General features: G+C 38.8%; 1 protein-coding gene across 5 annotated transcripts in view; it reads right to left on the bottom strand.

Moving 5' to 3' along the window:
- Positions 1 to 24,553, bottom strand: part of WDSUB1 (WD repeat, sterile alpha motif and U-box domain containing 1) — a 52,782-nt gene that overhangs the window by 11,954 nt on the left and 16,275 nt on the right. For 4 of the 5 annotated variants that reach the window (XM_003266149.3, XM_030796484.1, XM_030796483.1 and 1 more), the window contains 5 exons: positions 13,986 to 14,019; positions 12,095 to 12,135; positions 11,908 to 12,014; positions 10,345 to 10,524; positions 1,788 to 1,928 (listed from right to left, as the gene is read on the bottom strand). In XM_003266149.3, coding sequence (XP_003266197.1) covers positions 1,788 to 1,928; positions 10,345 to 10,524; positions 11,908 to 12,014; positions 12,095 to 12,135; positions 13,986 to 14,019 — 503 coding nt within the window. The remainder of the gene's footprint in view (positions 1 to 1,787; positions 1,929 to 10,344; positions 10,525 to 11,907; positions 12,015 to 12,094; positions 12,136 to 13,985; positions 14,020 to 24,553) is intronic. The other variant, XM_030796482.1, reaches the window with a different exon arrangement.

Below are 24,553 nucleotides of genomic sequence, written 5' to 3'. Positions count from 1 at the left end.
AACCACTTTGAGAAACATTTTGGTAGTCCCTTTAAACATTCGCTTATCATACAACCCAGTAATTTCACTATGTATTTAACCAAGAGAAATGAGAAATGTCCAGACAAAGATCTGTACATAAATGTTACAGCAGCTTCAGTCATAATAGCCACAAAATAGAAAAGACCTGAATGGATAAACATATTATAGCATATCTATGCAGTGAAACATTACTCAGCAATAAATATAAATTACTGATACTACAAGCTAGATCAATCTGGAAAGCTGAGAAAAAGCAGCCTCAAAAAAGTTGCAACCAGAAGGAAATGTTGGATTGGTGTCTGCCTCATGGATGAAACTAAAATTTGAGACCTGTCTATGGTCACATGTGTTTTTTTTTTTTTTGTAGAAGAAAAGCACACTAAACATCAGAGTGAATATTCAGAAGCCTCTCAATAAATTGAGACAGAACCCTATTACACTCTTTGCTGCCAGGTTTTCCTGAGATTCACTTTTAATAAATCAATTGCCATCTCTGCTTAAACTAATTCAAGTTGAGCTGCTTTCAACTGCAAACAAGCATCCTGATAAACCAAAGTCAAAAAATGTGCAGCCACTGCTATACTCATAGCAAATTTCATAGCCTAAAATAAAAATAGCTAACTGACTTTTACTGTTTATTATACGCAGGTACAGCTTTAAGTACCTAATATAGATGAACTCATAATGATAAGACACTACATAATTAGTTCCACTAATAATGTGGATGGTGGACAGCATATACAAAGTAAGTCCATCAGCTAAGTTAATTATCAGAGAAGATGAATAGATGTTTTATACTCAAATATATGTAAATAGTAAATTACCATGTAAAAAAATTCATTGCCTCCCTAGCAAAGTAAGGAATATAGTTTCAAAATAACTATGAAGCTGGCAAAAGTAAATAGAGTTATAAAATACAATGATCACAAAACTGAAAAACCAGGTACAATTATCACTGGCAGCACTCTAAACTGTTTTTTTTTCCTAGAAAATAACACATCTAACAAAATGTATCAAACTGTTTTCACATTCATAAAACATCCTCAAATTGACTAATTCTGCTTTGCAACATATAACCCACGTAAATAACCCTAAGTAATGGTAAAAACAGAAATGTGCCAAGATGTCAGCATAATGCCATTTACAGTGTAAAGATTTGCAAGCACATACACACCAACTAACAGAAAAGTCAAACACAAGGTATCATACAGACACAATGGGATAAAGCTATTCAAAGTGAAAACTCCAGACAAAGTCAACATAGACTAAGCCAATATTCAGACACATATAAGGAAGCTGTGGGCCAAAATTAAATATATATATATATATATAAAATTTTGATTCACTGATTACAACTATGTATAATAAAGTATGTAGGTCTGTTAACAACACTTAGAAATATGGAATGATACAACTTTATAATTAAATTCTTTGTATAAGATTGTTTAAATTCATAATAGACAAACACAAGAGATCTCAACAATCTATCTTAAAAAAATAGTATTTTATCTTTACATCCTAGCAACTAAATACACCTTTCACAAGTTTAAGCAAAACTTAATCCTTTTGTGTCAACTCCACAACTACTCTGTCCAATTTCATTATGAAATAGACAATATTCATTTGTTCACCCAAGGTCTAATTAGTTTTTTCTTAAAAAACTACTTAAAATTCTTCACATTTAAGCAAACTTCTGAGAACTGTCTAAACTTTTTATTCATTTAGCACAAAACATCCCCTGCAACTTAGTATAGCATCACACATACCTGATGCGATGACCGGATCTTTCATAAGTTCTCTAGTTATTGGACATATAAATTCATCAGGAATTCCTGAAGAAAGGGATTTAACCTTGGTCCTGAGCTCTTCAATTTTCCTCAGCACTTTACTACGCAGTCCTAGAGATTCTGAAAAGAAATTACTGTTAGGGCTGGATAACTACTAGTAATCCTTACTACTAGGATACTACCAGTAATCCTTATTCACAAATAGAGTTTGTTGTTGGGGTTGATTTTTAAATAGAGGCTCACTCTTTTGCCCAGGCTGGAGTGGAGTGGCACAACGATCACCACTCATTGCAGCCTTGACCTCCTGGGCTCAAGTGATCCTCCCACCTCAGCCTCCTCAGTAGCTGGGACTACAGGCACACGCCACCATGCCCAGTTAATTTATGTATTTTCTGTAGAGATAAGGTTTCACTATATTGCCCACGCTGGTCTCGAATTCCTGGGTTCAAGTGATCCTACTGCCTCATCCTCTCAAAGTGCTGGGATTACAGGTGTGAGCCACCACAGCCAGCCACAAATAGAGATTTTATCTACTACCACCAGAAATCTTCTGACATACTGTTTTACCGCATGAACTATTGTTTTCTTTATAAATTCCTTAACAAATCTCTGTTGTATAGGATACTGTTGGTTAAAATATATCAGCAGCTAATAGCTAATTTTAAATAAATTTAGATTCTGAAAGTTCAAGAATCTCAGGTTGCCAGACACTAATATACTCCACAAAATCAGAAAAGGCTCATTACTGGTTACTTACACAACAAAAAATTTCCTAAAAATCTTTTTTTTTTTTTTTTTTTTTTTTGAGACAGAGTCTTGCTCTGTTGCCCAGGCTGGAGTGCAGTGGCACAATCTCGGCTCACTGCAAGCTCTGCCTCCTGGGTTCACGCCATTCTCCTGCCTCAGCCTCTCCAAGTAGCTGGGACTACAGGCGCCCGCCACCACGCCCGGCTAATTTTTTTTTGTATTTTTAGTAGAGACGGGGTTTCACCGTGGTCTCGATCTCCTGACCTCGTGATCCGCCCGCCTTGGCCTCCCAAAGTGCTGGGATTACAAGCGTGAGCCACCGCGCCTGGCCCTAAAAATCATTTTTAAATATGTTTGAGTTCAAAACGTAAAAATGCCATGTTACGATATTTTTAAACTTAATGAAATTGGATATATTTGCTGATTCTTGTAAGAAACACAATCACAAATAAAGCTCATCTGTTTGTCCAAACCATAAACATGTTTCACTTGTTTTTATTCTTAACTTTGAAAGATTTTTAGTTTTAGAAAGTCTAATGAATCTTAGGAATTTTAGAATTATTGGCTGTTTATACTTTTAGAACTAGTTGACAGTTCTACTTTAGGTTGAAGTGGGTGGAAGAATTAGATTTCAGAATGCCTCATAGTTACTAGAAAAAGCCAGACCAACTTTCTTTCTGTTGGGAGGTAATGCTCCATGAGGTTTATACATGTCTTAGGACACCCTCTGTTTCGGACAGTCTTTTTGAGGATGTCTGAAAACATCCTTGGAAGCTACAGATAGTGCGTCCCTCCTTGTGGGAGGGCAGATGTTTCCTGACCACTAGAATGTCTTGCCTCTTGGGGGCTATTGTGCTTAGCCCCGTTATAAGACTGGGGGTTTCCCAAGCTCAGGGCTCCTCAGCTGTGACATAAACATAAACCACCACCATGCAACTTAAGAGGGAAAGGGGAGGCTGGGTACAGTGGCTCATGCCTGTAACCCCAGCACTTTGGGAGGATGAGGCGGGTGGATCACTTGAGGTCAGAATTTCAAGACCAGCCTGGCCAACATGGCAAAACCCCATCTCTATTAAAAATACAAAAAAAAAAAAAAAAAAGAAAAAAATAGCTGGATGTGGTGGTGCATGCCTGTAATCCCAGCTACTTGGGAGTCTGAGGCAGGAACTTCACTTGAACCCAAGAGGCGGAGGTTGCAGTGAGCTGAGATGGCACCACTGCATTCCAGCCTGGGGGACACAGTGAGACTCTGCCTCAAAAAAAAAAAAAAAAAAAAAAAAAAAGAGGGGAAGGGGAAACGATCATAACCTGAAGTGCAAGTGTCTGCTGTGTCACGAGTAATAAACCCTTTGAGTCAGTCAGGGCTCATTGCCCACATTCACGTGAATGTGGCAAGTTATCCTAGCAGCTTCCTGCCACTGAAGGGCTGCTTTCCTCTGACTTCCTTCCAATGGGATATGCTGAAACTGAACTGAAGATTTTTAAAACAAGTTTTTTTAAAGTGCCACGAACAAATCAATGATTGCTTTACATGTTGAATATGATTTTGCAAAAATATTTATGACTCAAAAAGATTCCCTCAAATTCTTTATGAAATCACCATCCAGATTCAAGAGAAAGTTATTTCAACACAAAGTACTCAAAAGTGCTTAGTTAGGGAAGTACCTCTAAAATGCAGCACAGTGTTATCTGATCACCACGGCCAGCCTTGAATGTAACAAATCAGAGAATGGTCATGACAGTTTATTGAGTCCACCTCTTCCCAGAATGTCCCATTCACAATGCTGTGTTTTCCAAGGGTTAGCTGAGCTGTGTGTTTTTATTTTGCCAGGCAAATACAATGGAAGGTTTACGAGGAGTTATAATGATGGATCATGTATTCTAAGCTAAGTAAGGTGGAAAATAAGAGTAGAGATAGATAAGAGGTACATAAGATTAACAGAATAAAAGCTTGGATAAGATCAAGATTTGCTGAAGTGTGGGGTATTAGAGGATGAGATGGTAGAAAATCTGTCGTGACTGGGGTATGCTTCCTGAAAATCTTCCACCTGGGTAGAGACATGGCTTCAAAAACTGTCATAAATGTTTCCAGAACATGTTTGCAATAAGACAGTAGACATCTCATTTAAAGAGATAATTATATAACTTAGAATAAGAAAAGGAGGCTGGGCGTAGTGGCTCATGCCTATAATCTCAGCACTCGAGAGGCCAAGGCGGGAGCACTGCTTAAGACCAGGAGTTTGAGACCAGCCTGGGCAACATAGCAAGACTCTTTCTCTACAAAAAAAATTTTAAACATTAGCTGGGCATGGTGGTGCATACCTGTAGTCCCAGCTCCTCGGGAGGCTGAGGCAGGAGAATCTACGGAGCCCAAGAGTTAGAGGCTACAGTGAGCCATGTCCATGCCACTGCGCTCCAGCCTGGGCAACAGAGTGAGACTCTGTCTCTAAAAAAAATTAAGAAAAAGAAAAAAATATAGGACGAACTAATATTCTTTAAAAAGCATATTTTCCTGTCAAAAATATTCTACATGTGTGCCAATACTTACAATGCTTCTAATATTTATAATAGAGAACACAGAAGGCCTAATTCAAAATTCCCCAGATAAGGTTAAATTGGGCGTTATCCTTCTCCAATCCTAATGTCATTTAGAAATGAAGTCAGATCATCTTGCCCTCAGGGAAGCGTTTACTAAACCGCATCCCCAGAGCTCTACGGGAACCAAACATCTCCTTTTGTGACTGGGGGTTAAGAATAAGTCTTATACACTTAATTGCTGAGAAAGAAAGGACCCTTACCAGCTAAGGGCTAGTAAACCCTCGGTACCAGTATTGGGCAATATCTGGCTATTACTGACTATAATCCTGAAAAGACATCTTGATGATAAGTTAAAATCACCCAACACTGGAAATGCTACATCGCTGAGAGTTTGATGGAATCTAGACACTAATAACCATCAAATATACAAAACTAAACTAACGGATATAAAAACTCAACCCCAAAAACCTCTGACGAAACAGAAGGTAACTGGGTTCCGGAGCGAGGGCTGGGAAATGACAGCATAGAGCAGAGATGTGGGTACATGAATGAGACAGAGACCTTCCTACATGTGCCCTTTACTCTCCCAACTCTGTCCTGTAAGTACCAATGCCACAGTAGCCCCATCTGGAGGCCAGTTACCAGGACAGCACGAGAGCCTGGAATTGAACAAGCACAGACCACCAAGCTGGTCACTGACTCACCTCTCCCCCACCCTGACAGAGAACAACAGAACCAAACGCTGGTTTCTTACAAAGAAAGCTAAAAATCTGCTTTTTAAAAATATATTTTTTAATTTAAAAAATCAAATTTCTACACAGAATGATCAAGAGAAGACACGAAACCTATATTAAGAATGGAAAACACAGCTATAGATACATGAGGAATTTTTAAGAGGATATGAAGAACAGGATAGAAGCAGTATAGTTTTTAAATTGCTCTGAAAAAACAGAGCAACCAGATAAACTCAAATTGCGTGGACATTTCCAACAAAACAAGGTAGCAAGATATCTTCATGAACCCTACAATATGCGTGAGTGAGGACAAACCACTAACCGCCATAAAGACCTGTGGCTGGCATCTGTGTAGAAGAAAGCAACAGGACATCTGATGGGCCTGAGCAAATGAGATCCCAGCATGTCCAACAAGTAAGCACTGGAAAGGAGAGTGGGCCAACTTCAGACAGCAGCTGACCAGGGAGGGTTATGCCCATTCAACAGGGGGTCATTGCACAGTAACTAGATTTGAACAGCCTATTTCACTTTAATGACATATAAACAACAACAAAAAAACTGTAAATGTTCAATTACTTAACAATAAATGCAGTTACACAGGCAACAAGTGAAATCTACATAACGAATTAATAAGAACCGAAACATGAAACTTTCAAAACCCGAGGATACTAAGACAGGTGATGTATTTAAATTTCTAGTTTTAATTTTAAATTAGAAAATGATAAAAATGTCTTATGTGCTTTTCTGATTTCTTGGAAAGAAGAGCAAATGGAAGAGTGAACCCTTTGAAAAAAATCTCGCTCCCAATTAGACATCTATGGTTGATGATTATCTGAATATAATCATAAATACCAACATGATATACAATAGTTCCTTAGCATTTGTCATTTTAAGTTTCTATCATTTTATCTTCTATAGCAATTCCAAACTCCAAGATACGTAGCAATCTGCCACATTCCCAAGGCCTAGACATAAACTGAGGCCAATGAGTAGCTAGATGGAAGCTGTGTGGCTAGTTAGTAGTAGACTCAACTCGTTGGGTAATATCGCATCTAAAAGTGACTTTCCTACTCTTAACCTTTCACACTTTATGCCTTTTGAATGAGATATTAAATGTTATAGTAGTAGTCACAAATTCATAGCAAATGTCTTAAGACATATATCCCTCTCAACATCAAGGATCTCTTGAACCTGTACTCTGTCTGGACATTCTTTATCCAAATATAGTTCTAAATAAAAGGAATTATTTCCTAACTAAAGCTGTATGTCTGTTGTACCCTAGGCTTCCATTAACACAATCCTAGAAAATGACTATTATCCTTGGGTAAAGCTCCAAAGTCAAACATACTCAAGTCTGCAGAAATTTCATTTATTGTGTATTTACAAAAGACCCATTGAAAAAAGATTTGATAAACTGCTCAATTCCTTAAAAATAATTTAAATGTCAAACATAATAGATATACGACTTTGGTCTCAAACCCTCCAATGTACTTTACTGCACAATTAATCAACTTCCTCCATTTGCTGAATGTTAAACTCGGATTTATTCACACTGACATGGCAGCTGTTTTAAACAGTTATATCACAAAGGCAAACACAGGTAAAATAGATATGCATTAAAAAAGCAAAATTCAATAGCATATATACTCATTGGTTCACCTCAACACATTTGTTTCTAGACCAAATTTAATTCTCTATTAGTGCAATTTACTATTTTGAGGGTCTATTTTTCTTAAAATTCAGGACTAAAAGAAATTCATTGTAGCTTACAATACCATTTATAGAAGATTAAAGTTAGCCGCTTGATCCTTTATTATGAAGGTTGCAAAAACCTTAAAATACATTAGAATGACATAAAAAATAAATGTTATAGTCAATTTTTACTACTTTATTCTAATTTGTTGACTCTGCTAGATCTCCAAATCTTAAACACAAGCCTGAGTCCTTATTTACTAGAGAATGTGCAACATTTTGATAGACTGGATTAAGAGAATGTGGCACATATACACCATGGAATACTATGCAGCTATAAAAAATGATGAGTTCATGTCCTTTGTAGGGACATGGATGAAACTGGAAAACATCATTCTCAGTAAACTATCGCAAGGACAAAAAAACCAAACACCGCATGTTCTCACTCATAGGTGGGAATTGAACAATGAGAACACATGGACACAGGAAGGGGAACATCACACTCCGGGGACTGCTGTGGGGTGGGGGTGCGGGGAGGGATAGCATTAGGAGATATACCTAATGCTAAATGATGAGTTAATGGGTGCAGCACACCAACATGGCACATGGATACATATGTAACAAACCTGCACATTGTGCACATGTACCCTAAAACTTATAGTAATAATTTAAAAAAATTAAAAAAAAAAGAGAATGTGCAACATTTTTGTCTCCATTCTTAATGGTTTTTCAAATTCACCTATTAGACCATCACAGAACTTGTTTAAACTGTATTTCAATTTTGGCTTGGGCCTGATGCTTCCAAAACCCATTTCACTGAACTTTGAAGTAAAATGATTACTACTGCTAAACCTGAGACTCATCCTTCAAAAACTAATTGAATCATTAATTGATCATTAATTGAATCCTACAAGAATGTCTTATTCTTGATCAGGCGCAGTGGCTCATGCCTGTAATCCTAGCACATTGGGAGGCCAAGCTGGGAGGATCACTTAAGGTCAGGAATTTGAGACCAGCCTGGGCAAAGTAGTGAGACCTCATCTCTACAAATAATTTTAAAAATTAGCCAGGCATGGTGGCACATGCCTGTGGTTCCAGCTACTCACGAGGCTGAGGCGGGAGGATCACTTGAGCCTAGGAGGCTGAAGCTGCAGCGAGGCATGATCATGCCAGAGGACTCCAGCCTGGGCAACAGAGGGAGACCCTGTCTCAAACAAACAAAAAACTAGAATGCCTTATTGTTTATTTACCTAGTTATAAAGATAGAATTGTATTTCTATTGTTTCTATATGCTTTTCTTATGTTTTCAAACATCCTTTGTTGAATCTGAAATTATTTCGTATTGTGAAGTAATTCTACTTGATAAGGTACCCTTAAGATTGTGAGATTAACAAGAAATTAAGATACTAAATCTGTGAGTTTTTTTAAAAAACAAAGCTCCTACTCTATTACCTACTCTCAGAAGAAAAGAGGAAGTTAGAAAGGAAATATTTTATTAGACAGAGATGCTGGGTGCAGTGGCTCATGCCCATAATCCCAACACTTTGGGAGGCCAAGGCTGGAGGACTGCTTGACCCCAGCAGTTTAAGACCAGCCAGGGCAATAGAGAGACCTCATCTCTACAAAAATTTGTAAAAATAAGCTGGGCATGGTAGCATGTGCATGTGGTCCCAGTTACTTGGGAGGCTGAGACAGGAAGACCACTTGAGCCTGGAAGGTCGAGGCTGTAGTGAGCTGTGATCGCACCACTACACTCCAGCCTGAGCAACAGAGTGAGACCCTCCTGTCTCTTCCCCCACCCCGCCACCCCCACACAAAAAGAGATAGAAAAGTGACTGTACTTGGCCAGGCACGGTGGTTCAGGCCTGTAATCCCAGCACTTTGGGAGGCTGAGGCAGGCAGATCACGAGGTCAGGAGATCAAGACAATCCTGGCTAACATGGTGAAACCCTGTCTTTACTAAAAATATAAAAGATTAGCCGGGCGTGGTGGCGGGCGCCTGTAGTCCCAGCTACTCGAGAGGCTGAGGCAGGAGAATGGCGTGAACCGGGGAGGCAGAGCTTGCAGTGAGCCGAGATCGCACCACTGCACTCCAGCCTGGGCGACAGAGCGAGACTCCATCTCAAAAATAAATAAATAAAATAAAGAAAAGTGACTGTACTCAAGTATAGCCTGAGTATAGTACAAAACCACTTAACTTATGTGTTTTCACAAAACCATTCTGTTAACTCCTTAAAAGGCCATAGGCTTCCAAGAGATTTAAATAGGCTCACATACTATGTTTACTATGTAAGGAAAGTAAAATACTTATAATACTATACTTTAAAATGGTTTTCTATAACAAAGATTTTGTTATTTCACTCTTCATTAGTAATAAATCTCAACATGAATATCTTATTTCCTGAGCTTTCTGGTTAACTAAAATTTTACTATAGCATATTAGTAACAGTGTCTGGCAATTATGTTTATTAAAGCATATCAAATCTTGTTTTTGGTAAAGATCTAGTACCCAGAATACATAAACAACTCTTACAAAGTCAACAATAAAAAGACAACCCAGTTTAAAAATGGGCAATGGATCTGAACAGACATTTCTCCAAAGAAGATATAAAAATGGCAAATAAGCACTTGCAAGATGCATGTCATTAGGTAAATGAAAATCAAAACCATAATGAAACTCCACAACTGCTAGGATGGCCATAATCAAGAAGATGGGTCATTAGTGTAGTGCCAGAACATCAAGAAGAAACCATCAATGCAACAAAATCCAACTGCAGAGTAATTTGGTAAAAGTTGTTTTGAAGATTGCCTTTCACTAAGCTTACCAATTTTCAAATCATCAGCCAGACTTTCTTTTGTAAGAGTCAACAGTTCTTTTCCGTCAATGTTGTTCATCTTGAAAATACCAACAAGATCTTTTAAATCTTGTGCACAAAGCCATGTTGAGACATCCTCCTCTGACCAATCTTCAGTAAATTGCTTCAGCTGATCTTCTGTGCTCCTTGCTTAAAATAAACAAACAGGTAAGTGAGATAACAAAAAAGTATTTCCTTTATAAACATTCTCACTTTGAATTAAAAGTAAATGACATTTCCTTAAATCTGTGTTTTATAGCTGGGTACAGTGGCTCATGCCTATAATCCTAGCTACTCAAGTGGCTGAGGCAGGAGGATCACTTGAAGTCAGGAGTTCAAGACCAGCCTAAGTAACATAGGGAGACCCGTCTCAAAAAAAAAAAAAAAAAAAAAAATTGTTTTACCACTTTAACTTGCTTTTGGATCATTTTCTTTTTCACATCAGGAAAACAATTTTTTATTATATAAAATTCATACCAGCAAAGGTATTCTATTTGCTCCATCATCTGCGTATCAGCACCACTATTTGGATAATTCTGACAGTGATAAAAATAAAACTCCTAAATTATGTGCCAATGTCGCTTGATGCCAAAATAAAACCAACAAAATACAACGATAATTTCGATTTTGTCCTGAGGTTATATTTACCTGAAAAATTAGTATGGAGTATAAACAAATAACTTACAAACCATGGGAGGTGTGGGACACATGAATGTGCACCGAAAGCATTTACCAACAGCTTTAACACAGCCCAGCCACTTCAACACTGGCTTCTCTAAAATTATTATTATTTTGAAGATGGGTTCTCACTCCCTTGCCCAGGCTGAAGTACAGTGGCGTGTTCTCAGCTGACTGCAGCCTCATGACCTCCTGGTCTCAGGTGATCCTTCCCACCTCAGCATTCCAAGTAGCTGGGGCCACAAGTGCACATCCCCATGTGTGGCTAATTTTTGTCTTTTTGTAGAGATGGGGTTTCACCATGTTGCCCAAGCTAATCTCAGACTCCTGGGCTCATGCGATCCATCCACCTCAGCCTCCCAAAGTGCTGGGATTATAAGTGTGAGCCACCATGCCAGGCCAAACTATTTTTAAATGACATTAAATTTGGATGTATACTTTATATTCATAAAAGCAATGTGAATAACCTGTCAAATGATTTACTAACTTTTTTTTTTTTTTGAGATGGAGTTTCACTCTTGTCGCCCAGGCTGGAATGCAATGGCACGATCTCAGGTCACTGTAACCTCTGCCACCCAGGTTCAAGTGATTCTCCTGCCTCAGCCTCCAGAGTGGCTGGGATTATAAACATGTGCCATCACGCTGAGCTACTTTTTTGTATTTTTAGTAGAGACAGGGTTTCACCATGTTGGCCAGGCTGGTCTCGAACTTCTGACCTCAAGTGATACGCCCACCTTGGCCTCCCAGAGTGCTGGGATTACAGGTGTGAGCCACCGTGCCCGGCCCGATTTACTAACTTTCTGACCCTAATGGTGAATGGGGTTGAAATGAGTGAAAAATGATGTCCTTACTAACCTTGGCAAAGTGTTTCCAGGTCAAATTGCCAGATGTTCACTGTTTTGTCCATTGAACCAGTAGCAAGTAAAAGGGTATTAGGTGCAAAAGCACAAGTTGTGACATACCTAGTTAATAAAAACAACTATTATGTATCTTCTGACTAATTTTTAAATTATATTAATACAAAGTGAGGTTAAGTTCAGACCTGGTGTGCTGAGTCAATGTGTGAAGTATATTCTCAGTATTCTGAAAAACAATAAAAACAGCTTTAAATTTACTCAGGTAAATTTACTCAAGAGTAAAGTTACTGATGAAGACTCATTTGACATAAATGGGTTGTATACTAAGTGGATATATTAATATTTATTAGTAACTAACATAAGTTGAAACTTTACTCAATGAATAGTAGAAACGGCATCTGTGACAGCATTCTCAGGTATTTACTTCACTTTTTGTCAATTATCAGCATTATTGTCTGGTAGCCACCTCCTTAGAAATTCTTAGTGCAGTAGACCCTTGGCATTTGCTCATCTGTTTGAACCTACTAATACTAACCTAAACGAAATCTATTACCTGAAATAACTCATATTTTTGGCTATGGCATTTGACTTGTACACACTGCAGGACCAGTGAGTAGAAATTAGTCCCTTGGTCGGGTGCAGTGGCTCACACCTGTAATCACAGCACGTCGGGAGGCCGAGGCGGGTGGATCACTTGAGCTCAGGAGTTTGAGACCAGCCTGGCCAACACGGTGAAACCCCATCCCTATTAAAAATATAAAATTTTAGCTGGCATGGTGGCACATGCCTGTAGTCCCAGCTACTTGGGAGGCTAAGGCAGGAGAACTGCTTGAACCCGGGAGGCGGAGGTTGCAGTGAGCCGAGATCGCACCACTGCACTATGGCCTGGGCAACAGAGCAAGAGTCTGTTTCAAAAAAATAAATAAATAAAGTAGTCCCTTAGAGTACACTAAGGTGTCCATCCAACATTTTAGGTGTATTTAAGTGGGACTCATACATATTTTACAGAGACAATTTAGTGTTATAATTGTTTTTGAGAATGTAAAATCTCATGAAACGTTCATGAGAAATATTAAAGATTTACCTCACCTAGCTTGAGTATTCTTTCCCATTTCCTGCCAGAACACTCAGTGACTCGAACTTCTGTGCGGAAGACTAGCTTACATCACTTGCTTAACTCGCTACCCTTTGATTACTTACATCTCCATTTATTTGCTGGCATAGCTACAGCCTAAATTCAATCATTAGGAGGCTCCACTCAACATTTACTTCTTTTGGACAATATTTTTTTCAACTACTTTATTTTCGAGACAGGGTCTCACTCTGTTGCCCAGGCTGGAGTGCAGTGGCACGATCTTGGCTCACTGCAACCTCCACCTCCGGGGTTCAAGCCATCCTCTCGCCTCAGACTCCCAAGTAGCTGGGACTACAAGGACGCACCACTACAGTCAGCTAAGTTTTTGTATTTTTGGTAGAGACGAGGTTTCACCACGTTGGCCAGGCTGGTCTTAAACTCCTGGACTCAAGCCATCTGCCTGCTTCAGCCTCCTGACATGCTGTGATTACAGGTGTGAGCCACTGCACCCGGCCACAACTTGGTCTTTACCCACACATGGATCAGTAAAAAACTCCCATTTTCTAAGTCCATGATAACCTATCCTTTCTTATGCCACTCTCTAAATCCAGCCAGGACTCTAAGAATGGTAGGTCACTTTCAACCATATTCACCAAAAACCCTAGGGTAAATATTCATCCTTTGCTATTATGGAAGCCTGGTGTAAGAGTTTAATAATTGATTGTATATGATGTTTTGAACACTGGTGCTCTTTAAATATGTATATTTTATGATCACATTTAAAATCTATCCATCTTAAAATCATTACTGAAATATTTAAGGGCTTATTGCAGAACCAATATCTTACTTGCATAACTATTTTAGCATTTGTGAAAATATATATGTTCTTAGTCATACTAAACAGAAAAAAATATATACTTTTTCTACGAGGCCTAACTTGAAGTTCAGTAGTCTAATAAACATAACTTTCATAGATCACCACAAGATTTTTAAATACTTACAGTATCATATACTATGACAGACTTATCCACTGACCTTAAAAGAAAATAAATTATAGGTGAAAAGTTCTATAAAAACAAAGTACAGCTTATGTAATTAGTATTTTTAAGTAATTTTAGTAACTCTTCTAGAAAAGACAGATATTAACATACATTTAGAATGCAATCCTTTTGTTCATATGTATGAAAACTTTAATTCAAAAAACTACATGTGGCCAGGCGCAGTGGCTCACGCCTATAATCCCAGCACTTTGGGAAGCTGATTCAAGCAGATCATGAGGTCAGGAGTTTGAGACCAGCCTGGCCAACATGGCGAAACCCATCTCTACTAAAAATACAGAAAAAAATTATCCGGGCATGGTGGCGTGCGCCTGTAATCCCAGCTCCTCGGTAAGCTGAGGCAAGAGGATGGCCTGAACTTGGGAGGTAGAGGTTGCAATGAGCCAAGATCACGCCACTGTACTCCAGCCTGGGTGGTAAAGTGAGACTCCAAATCAAAAAAAAAAACATGCTATATATAAAATTTAGAAAATTATAAGCTTTATTAAAACAATAGTGTATACTATTTATGCTACATGACCATGAACAGAACAAGCATCTCTGATATATAAATAAAACACAACTCTGTAACAAGTTAGTAACTGAATGGGAAAAACCACAAGGAAAAGCTATTATTTGCTACTTGGTTTTGTTTCAGATAGCACTATTTTTTACCACTGAGAAGGTGTGCCTTAAATGCTAATCAATGTATATATGTTTTGATTATGATCCATTTTTGAAAATTATAATTCTAAACTTGATGTTGACTACATGATTCCTTGTAATGGTATAAAAATTAAAAGCAGACATCTGGGGTTATTCTAGCAAAGAAAAAGAACATCACACACACAAAAATACAACATTATAACAAAATGAGTAATTTAAAACAATGGATATATATGCCTCTATCTGGCATTTCTACCCCCCTTGGAAACAGGCTTTATGCCAGAACAATGTACACTACAAGGTGAAAAAACATATCTGCAATACAAGTCGTACCACACTCTGCAGAACATTAATATTTGTACTTATTAAGGGAGCTGATAACAGTCTGACCACAGGATTCACACCTATTAGAAAGCTTAAAATTCCTTGTTCAGTAGACCCTCCAATGTTGATGATGGATACTGACTACAGAGTCTTTGTCATAAGGTCAAAATAGAAATTATACTTTAAAAGTTCAAAGATATAAAACACAAGAACTTGGGAAGCATATACTGTCAGCCTTCCATATCCACAGGTTTCCCATCTGTGAATTCACCATGAATCAAAATATCCAAGAAAAAAATAATAAACTGAAATATTCAGGAAAAAAATAACAAAAAATAATACAAATAAAAATACTGCAAAACTATTTACATAGCCCTTACATTGTATTAGGTATTATAAGTAATCTAGAGATGATTTAAAGTATATGGATAATGTGTGTAGGTTACATGCAAATATTACACCATTTTATATAAGGGACTTGAGCATCCACAGGTTTTGGTATCCAAGGTAGCGGTCCTGGACCCAATCCCCTGCAGATACCAACGGACAACTGTAATGCATTCCAGATGCAAAAAGAATTATAGCTTTCAATGTTAAACTGCATCCAAAATACAGTGAGAAACAGTATTGACAGCTAGCACTATGTGAGTATGTACATGACAGACATAATTTACAGACACTTTTATTTAGTCCTAAGTTCTTCAAGGTACAAGTTCTTATTTGTGAAATATCTGAAATTCTTAGGTCAAATTCTGCTATTTTGAGCATCCTTAAAACACACATACAACTAAAGACTGATGTCAGCAAGATGGCAGAGTATAACTTCTCATGCTTGTCCCCTCACAGGGACATCAATTTGAAAAAGTATCCACACACACACAAAAAAATACTTTCATAACAGCTAAAGAAACCAGGTCTCCAGCTATAGCTACATGGCTGGGGGTCAGGAGCATGTTAAATATTACTTTTCAAGATTATATGATGAGACAAAAGGAAAACTGGTTAACTGAAACACACACATACATATATATATATATATATTTTTTTTAAATAAATGAACTGGTCATTGGGTGAACTGGCTTTTGGTTAACTGACCTAGAGCCCAGTTCTGCTTAAGCCTGACTTTTCTAAAGGGATAATTAGCCAAAATTTCATCTGGAGCTGGCTAGAACCCAGCCATGCTAAGCTTACAAAGAAAATGGTTCTCTCATCTGGTCCCCATTACACTGTCTCAAATAAAATCCTCATTGGTACCACAAAACAAAAACAAAACCCCAAAATTAAAAGGAAATCCCACTTTCCTAGACTACCACCAGAGACAATTGAAACCAACTCATCATTTAATAAGCAGGATTATCCTTAGTGATCTCTATGAGCACTGGATTGGGAAGACAGAAATCAGTGCAACAAGCAAGAGTCCACACATGGGAACGGCAAGCAGTAAGGCTGAAAACACAGCCCCGAACAAAAATACAAAGCACCCTGAGTGCCTGCCCAAGGAATCTGGACGATTTCACAGGCCACAGCTAGCCATGAGGGCAATGGAATAAGTTCACTTGCTGATGAGGTATAGAAAGGAATTTGAGAAGCGAAAGGCCAAACATGAATAAACCAGTGGGAGACCACTGAATCCATGAAAAAAAAAAAAAAAAACAAAAATTATAAACACATGAACAGACCTGCAGGCTCTTGAAGAAAGAAAGGATTTTAAACTCACTTCCTATTGCCTTTAGTTTAACTAATGATGATTCCAAGGAAGATGCAATAGGATTTGATAATTCATTAGATTTTGAGGAAGGTAAATTAGGGTTAGGGAAAAATAATAGGAGTTTTCAATATTTTGAGATTTGAGTTTGAGAGATCAGGAGAATAATAGCCAACTTACATAGATACAAAATAGTTTGAAACTACTGAAGCAATAAAAACCCTCAAAATATTCCCTAAATTGAAGCCGAATCAACAAACACTAAACAAAAAATCCAACTGTTCGGTGTCCCTGGTTATGTATTTTCTTCCTGCTATAGTTCGTCCCCCAAATTTTCAGTACATACATTCCACCACAATCTGCCCTGTCATCTTTCCCCCAGTTTCCTCATGAGGCAGGTATTCAACCTTTTGATATTCCATTCCTACAGTTTTGTGGTGCTCTAAAACCTCAGCTCTGCTCACTCAAGAATACAAGAGAAACCCATCAATTCTATCTAGACAGCTACTGGACAACATCAACAACACACAGCTACGTGCTTGACACGGACGTGGTGTGATCACAGACTCCTGCAGATCCATGACATCACAGTAACCCATCTCAAAACTCTGTACAATGGCCAAAAAACTAATCAAATACAATCACCAGCAATTATTTCCTGAGCCCAAGTATGTTCCTAACATTTAAAGATTCCACACTTCAGTATTTTAATTTTAAATGTATTTATGTTTCTTCTCATTTAGAAAGGATTTGCAGTCCCTTACAAAAATAGAGCAAAAACAAAAGTTATGTGAAGAACCTGAAGGGGAAGAGAACGTAAGAATGAGGTGAGGGGAGAGAATGAAGGTGAAGATTAATATAGATTAATATCGAAAACACGTGTCATAAGTCCAGTCCACTTTGCCAAAGAAAGGTTGCAAGTTTGATTCTGAGCTTCTTCAGTAGCAATGCAAAAAGGAAATATGATCAGTTATGCAATGTAAAATAGAAACACAAACCCAATGCTTGGGGAAAAAGGACATGAAGCCCTCAGACTGAGACCTGACAGGACCACTTTCCCCAAGGCCTTTAGAGGAGGATGCTATGAAACATAAACCAAGTCCTCAACAACTCTTCCTGAATGAAGATAAGTTTCAAAGAGCCGTTCAAAGTTTCAAAATGCTGCTCACTGTAACCCAATGGCTAATAGCTCAATTCAGAAAAACGGGGTAAAATACGTTATATAATTGGTGTTCTGGATTACATAAATTATATCTATTATTTTATATACTATTTAATATATATATGTATTGAGCAGTGATGTCCCAAACATAATAAATGCTTTATCTGCATTTTCTTAATCTTTATAACAATGTTATGAGGAAAGTGCTATTATATTCTCCATTTTATAGTCAGAACATGAAGCTGGGAGAAGACACGGAACCAGAACTTGTTCAAGGTCCTGCAGCTAGTTAAGTGGCAAGGCTGGGGTTAAAACCCAGCTCTGTGTAATTCTAAAACCCATGTTTTTTAATATTATGCTTGCTAAAATATCTTCCCCCAATGTCTCAAAATTGATTCAACACAGGCACATACTTTGACGATTTCAGCCTAAAAACTTGAAAAGTGATGGTGTGGCTACTCAAATTTCACTAAAGCTCTCAGAAAACATCTAATTTCAAGCAATCTAGCATCTCATAACCCTCCATGATACACAAATGGCAACGTGTCCTTTTCAGTTATTAAATGAACTTACTTGTTCAATAGGACTGTTAGCAATACTGCAGAGAAAAAACATGATCTGCATTTTGGGAAAGATAACCTTAAGCCTTCTTCAGCTAGTCATCGCTGAGCAAGAGGGGGCTGTTCATGAAAGCACTCCTAACTCGTGACAATAAACTCTATCATTTACTTACAAAATAGATAAAATATAAACAACTGTCTTGTTGGGGAGAGGAGAAACTTATTCCCCACCCCTTCTGGGGTAAGATTCTTGGCCTCTTTCCTCCCTCTCATGCCTAGCAGAAAATAAATGACAGGTAACTGGAGAGTGTGGGGCAAGCGCTGGGCCATGGAGCTGAGCCCCTTATGGATTTCCTCTTTTTTCTGATCTGCACTGGCAGGGGAAGACTGCAGTGGTCCATGCTGCCCAAGAGCAGGTGGGCAAGTGGATTGCCAATCAAAACTCATGTTACCCAGTCCCATATTGCCCTCTCATTGGTTTTCAACTCAAGAAAAAGAAAAGGGCCAGGCGCAGTGGTTCACACTTCTAATCACAGCACTTTGGGAGGCTGAGGCAGGCGGATCACCTGAGGTCAGGAGTTCGAGACCAGCCTGGCCAACATGGTGAAACCCTGTCTACTAAAAATACAAAAATTAACCAGGCGTGGTCGCGGGCACCTGTAATCCCAGCTACTTGGGAGGCTGACGCAGGAGAATCACTTGAACCTGGAAGGCAGAGGTTACAGTGAGCCGAGATCGCGCCACTGCAGTCCAGACTGGGTAACAAGAGCGAAACTCCATCTAAAAAAACAAAAAAAAAAAAAAAACAACTCTTAACTGGCTGGGCATGGTTGCACACACCTATAGTTCCAGCTACTTGAGAGGCTGAAGTGGGATGACTGAGGCCAGGAAGTCAAGGCTCTAGTGAGCCACTCCAGCCTGGGTAATGGAGTGAGGCCTTATCTCTAAAGCAAACACACACACACACACACACACACTCTCTCTCTCTTTTCTTCCTTTCTCTCTGTCTCTCTCTCACACACAGTTGTGGGCATTTTAAAAACTCATTTCCAAGGAATCCTAAACTCCGAGACTTTCTGGAAACAGGTAGACTTTATTTGAATTACAAAGACTGACCCGGCTAGATGTGGTGACTCATGCCTGTAATCCCAACACTTTGGGAGGCCAAGGTGGGAGGATCACTTGAGCCCAGGAATGAGATCCCTGACTCTACAAAAGATACAAAAATTAGCCAGGCATGGTGGCCTGCAAGTGTAGTCCCAGCTACTCAGGAGGCTAAGGTGGGAGGATCACTTGAGCCCAGGAGGTCAGGGCTGCAGTAAGCCATGATAGTGCCATCACACTCCAGCCTGGGTGACAGAGGAGACCCTGTCCCAAAAAAAAGACTGACCCTTCCTGTTTGAATAGCAGCTGATATATATAATGTTTGTTGTATCCGGGTAGATCAAGAGAAGTAGGGTGGAACAAAAGACAAATTCTGCTAAGGGGCTGGAGCAAAGTTATGAGGGGACAGAAGTGGAGAAAGACCAAGGGAAAAACCTCTTATTTTGCTACAGGACCTGTGATGCCATCACAGCTCTGAGGGCTGGTGGAGTATGTGAAGCAGATGTGAAAATCCAGCTGTCTTCTGCTCTGCCAGACATTGAAAAGATCTTCAAAAATGTAGAACAATGCCACTCTTTTCACTGTTTATTTTTTCCTCAAAAAGCTAATATGCAATAATCTATTGCTTTTAAATGAATTTAAAATATTTCAGAATATTCTCGATTGTATTTTCTAGTATTATAAATAGTGACAGATGTAACCCATATAAGCAAAAGCTCTTTAGGGTAATAACCTTTTTTTTTTTTTTTTTTTTTTTTTTTTTTTTTTTTTTTTTTGAGACAGAGTCTTGCTCTGTTGCCCAGGCTGGAGTGCAGTGGCGCAATCTCGGCTCACTGCAACCTCCGCCTCCCGGGTTCACGCCATTCTCCTGCCTCAGCTTCTCTGAGTAGCTGGGACTACAGGCGCCCGCCACCACGCCCAGCTAATTTTTTGTATTTTTAGTAGAGATGGGGTTTCACCGTGGTCTCGATCTCCTGACCTCGTGATCCGCCCACCTCGGCCTCCCAAAGTGCTGGGATTACAAGTGTGAGCCACCGCGCCCGGCTAGGGTAATAACTTTTAAGAGTGTCAAGGAATCTTACTTTTTTTTTGAGATGGAGCCTTGCTCTGTCGCCCAGGCTGGACTGCAGTGGCGCCATCTGGACTCACCGCGAGCTCCACCTCCTGGGTTCACGCCATTCTCCTGCCTCAGCCTCCCGAGTAGCTGGGAATACAGGCGCCCGCCACCACGCCCGGCTAATTTTTTGTATTTTTAGTACAGATGGGGTTTCACCATGTTAGCCAGGATGGTCTTGATCTCCTGACCCCATGATCCGCCCACCTCAGCCTCCCAAAGTGCTGGGATTACGGGCGTGAGCCACCACGCCCGGCCAAGGAATCTTACTTTTAAGAGTGTCAAGGAATCTTAAGACCAAAAACTATAAAAACCACTGACCTAAATCATGATTCAATTCTTCACTTCTCTATTCTGACCTATAACCTCATTCTGTTGTCCATTCACTTTTCATCTCTAGCCACTTATATTCATCTCTAGACACTAGTCTCCTATAGCTAGGCTTTGCATGTTAGAATTGCTTTAAAAGTTTCAGAAGTTCTCCTAAATTTAATATATAAGGTTTGAATAAGTTCTAACACTATCCTAGGTTCTCAGGGTTTTTTTTGTTGTTTTGAGTCAGGGTTTCACTCTGTTGCCTAGGCTGAAGTGTACTGGCACGACTGTGGCTCACTGCAGCCTCCACTGCCTGGGCTCAAGCAATCCTCCCACCTCAGCCTCCTGAGGAGCTAGGACCATAGGTGCATGCCACCATGCTTGGCTAACTTTTTATTATTTGTAGAGACCAGGTCTTCCTATGTTGCCCAGGCTGGTCTCAAACTCCTGGGCACAAGTGATCCTCCTGCCTCAGCCTCCCAAAGTGCTGGGATTACAGGCATGAGCCACCATGCCCCGTCCATCCTAGGTTCTCTATTATCTCTACAATCTGTTTTTCTGGCCTCATTTCTCCTTATTTATTTGAATGTTTATTATACATTTTAATCTACTCAAGAATTTCCTGCCTCCTGGAATGCTCTTTCTGTTCCTCAGTCTTCCCATATCTGCATAGAAATTCTATACTGCCTTTTCCAAGGCCACCCCTATCTATGCCGTACACACCTTCATTAGTACACCTCTTTTTTCTTTCTTTCTTTTTTTTTTTTTAAAGAGACAAGTTCTCACTTTGTTGCCCAGGCTGGAGTGCAGTGGCATGATCATAGGTTGCTGTAGCCTCAAACTCCTGGGCTCAGGGGATTCTCCTGTCTCAGCCTCCCAAGTAGCTGAGACTACAGGCACACACCCCTATGCCCAGCTAATTTCTTTAATTTTTTTTTTGTAGGGACTGGGTCTCACTGTGTTGTCCAGGCTGGTCTCAAACTCCTGGCCTCAGGTGATCCTTCTGCCTTGACCTCTCAAAGTGTTGGAATAACAGGCATGAGCTACCACACCCAGCCCTTAGTACACATTCTGACCTACAACCACATTCTGCTGTCCATTCACTTTTCATCTCTAGCCACTTATATTCATATACAACCACCTTTTATCCTACTCATTTTTTTTCAGTCTCTCTCTTTCCCACACCTATTCATTGTATCTTATCAATAATTTTTAGTCACAAATAGAATCTATCATTAACTAATTGACCTATTTTTATCTACTAAGTATGATTTAAATATGCCTGTCAATTCTTCTAAAAACTAAATGTTTATTAAGTTTATCAATTTACATTTCTCATTCATTTGCCTGTATATTTGTCCAAATAAACTAGATCTATTCAGAAAAATATTTGAATGTGACCTTGAGCAACACCATATACCCAAAAGCACTTGATAATGTAAACTTCCATTTATCCAGAATGATTGGGAAAGACACATTTCCATAAATATGATGTTAACTAAGACACACATATATACAAACTGGCAAAGAATTATACTGCTATAAAATGAACTTAAAACAATATTGAGTATCACTTAACACTCCCTCCATGACTCAGAGGATAAGTACATGTCAGGGTCTTGCAGTGTTATTAGTCCATCACCATGAACATCAACTACTAAATAGAAAACAGGGGACTTAAAATGTCTTCAAGAGCACAAACACTGTCATACTGCCTTTTCTATGCCCTATTCCAATTGGCAGAGAGCTGGGCACATAATCATTCTGTCAACTAACCTGTCCCCTAACAGAGCAGACAGAGTTCAACTTTATTTGTTTAAACTTTCCAATGATTTAAATTCTAGGTCAAAAGACAATTACTATAAATACTTTTTGATGATGAATAATCTTCATCTTTAGAGATGAAAGAGCCACATCTACAATAATGACAACATAACTAGTAATTTGGCTGTTTGGCAAGAATTGGAGCATATGGAAAAAAGAACCATCAGCCTTAATCCAGACATTCTAAATGGAGGTTAGGAGCCTAAATATCTTAGCTGGAAAGAAAGCTGCTATGAAGAGCCATAAATGTGGGTCAGAATGCTATGACCTGTGAGATCAGACAGGAAAGTTTTAGAAAATCTAATGGCAAGGAGAAAATATACAAAAATATTCAAAAGGAAAAGAGTATAAAGTAATTGAATCATGCAACGATGTTCCAGCCCATTGCCTAACAGAATAAAGCTTTGAAAAATAAAAGCCAAGGTTGGCAATTTCAACACAGAACTGGAAATCATAAAAAGTGACACCACTGAAAAAAATTGCCAAATAAGAATTCTAGTTCCAAAAAATAAAATAAGCAAAATTAAGAATTCAATGGACCAGTTTAATATATTAGCTGAAGAAAGGAAAGGGAAAACCATCCAGAATGAAGCACAGGAAACAGGGAAAAATAAACAAACAAACAAAAAAACAGAAGCATAAATACAAAAGAGAGAATAAAGTTTACAGTGAGGTGTAATGTGCCTTTAATTGGAATCCCAGAATTAGAGGACAGAAAGAAAGGAACAGAGGCAATATTTGAAGAGATAATAAATAAGAATTTTCCAAAAGTGGTAAAATATCATTCCACAGATTTTTTTTTTTTTTTTTTTGAGATGGAGTCTTGCTCTGTCACCCAGGCTGGAGTGCAGTGGTGTGATCTCAGCTCACTGCAACCTCCACCTCCTGGGTTCAAGCAACTCTCCTGCCTCAGCCTCCTGAGTAGCTGGAATTACAGGTGCCCACCACCATGCCTGGCTAATTTTTGTATTTTTAGTAGAGATGAGGTTTCACCATGTTAGCCAGGCTGGTCTCCAACTCCTGAGCTCAAGTGATAGGCCTGCCTCTGCCTCCCAAAGTGCTGGGATTACAGGCATGAACCACCACGCCCTGCCAAATATCATTCCAAGGATTTAAGAAATTCAATGAATTCCAAGCAAACTAAATAGGAAACTCATATGTAGATACAAAGTGGATGTGCAAAAACCTCAAAACAGAAAATTTCATGAGCAGCCAGAGAAAAATACATGAATTACATCCAAAGAAACAACAGTTAGAATGAAACTAACTTCTCTATAGCAATACACAACAATAATATACCCTAAAATTTGTTTGTTCCAACAAAGCAAGGTTGGTTTAACATTTAAAAATCTTGTAATTCACTCCACTAACAGAGTAACAGAGAAAAATTATATTATCTCAAAAGATGTAGGAAAAATCATCTGATGAAATACAATACCCTTGCGTGATTAAAAAAATAACAACAAAACTCTTACAAACTAAAAGGAATAGAAGAATAAAGCTTATCTCCCCAAAACCTACAATGATCATATTGAATAATGAAAGCTTTCCCTCTGCAGTGAGGAATCAGACAAGGCCTGTTATTGCCACTTTTATTATCCTGGTAGTATCAACAGTTCAGTAAAGCACAGAAGATACCAAAGATATAAGGATTAGAAAGGAAGGAACAAAACCATCATTATCCACGAATGATCTGATTTCATATATATATAATCCAAAATAAGAAATTTTCTAGGTAAGTCCGATTTATTTCCATTA

This window comes from Nomascus leucogenys, chromosome 17 (assembly GCF_006542625.1).
Source record: "Nomascus leucogenys isolate Asia chromosome 17, Asia_NLE_v1, whole genome shotgun sequence".
Classification (NCBI taxonomy): Eukaryota; Metazoa; Chordata; class Mammalia; order Primates; family Hylobatidae; genus Nomascus; species Nomascus leucogenys.
Note: the sequence above shows the minus strand (reverse complement) of the source record. Positions and strands in the feature narration are given on the sequence as shown.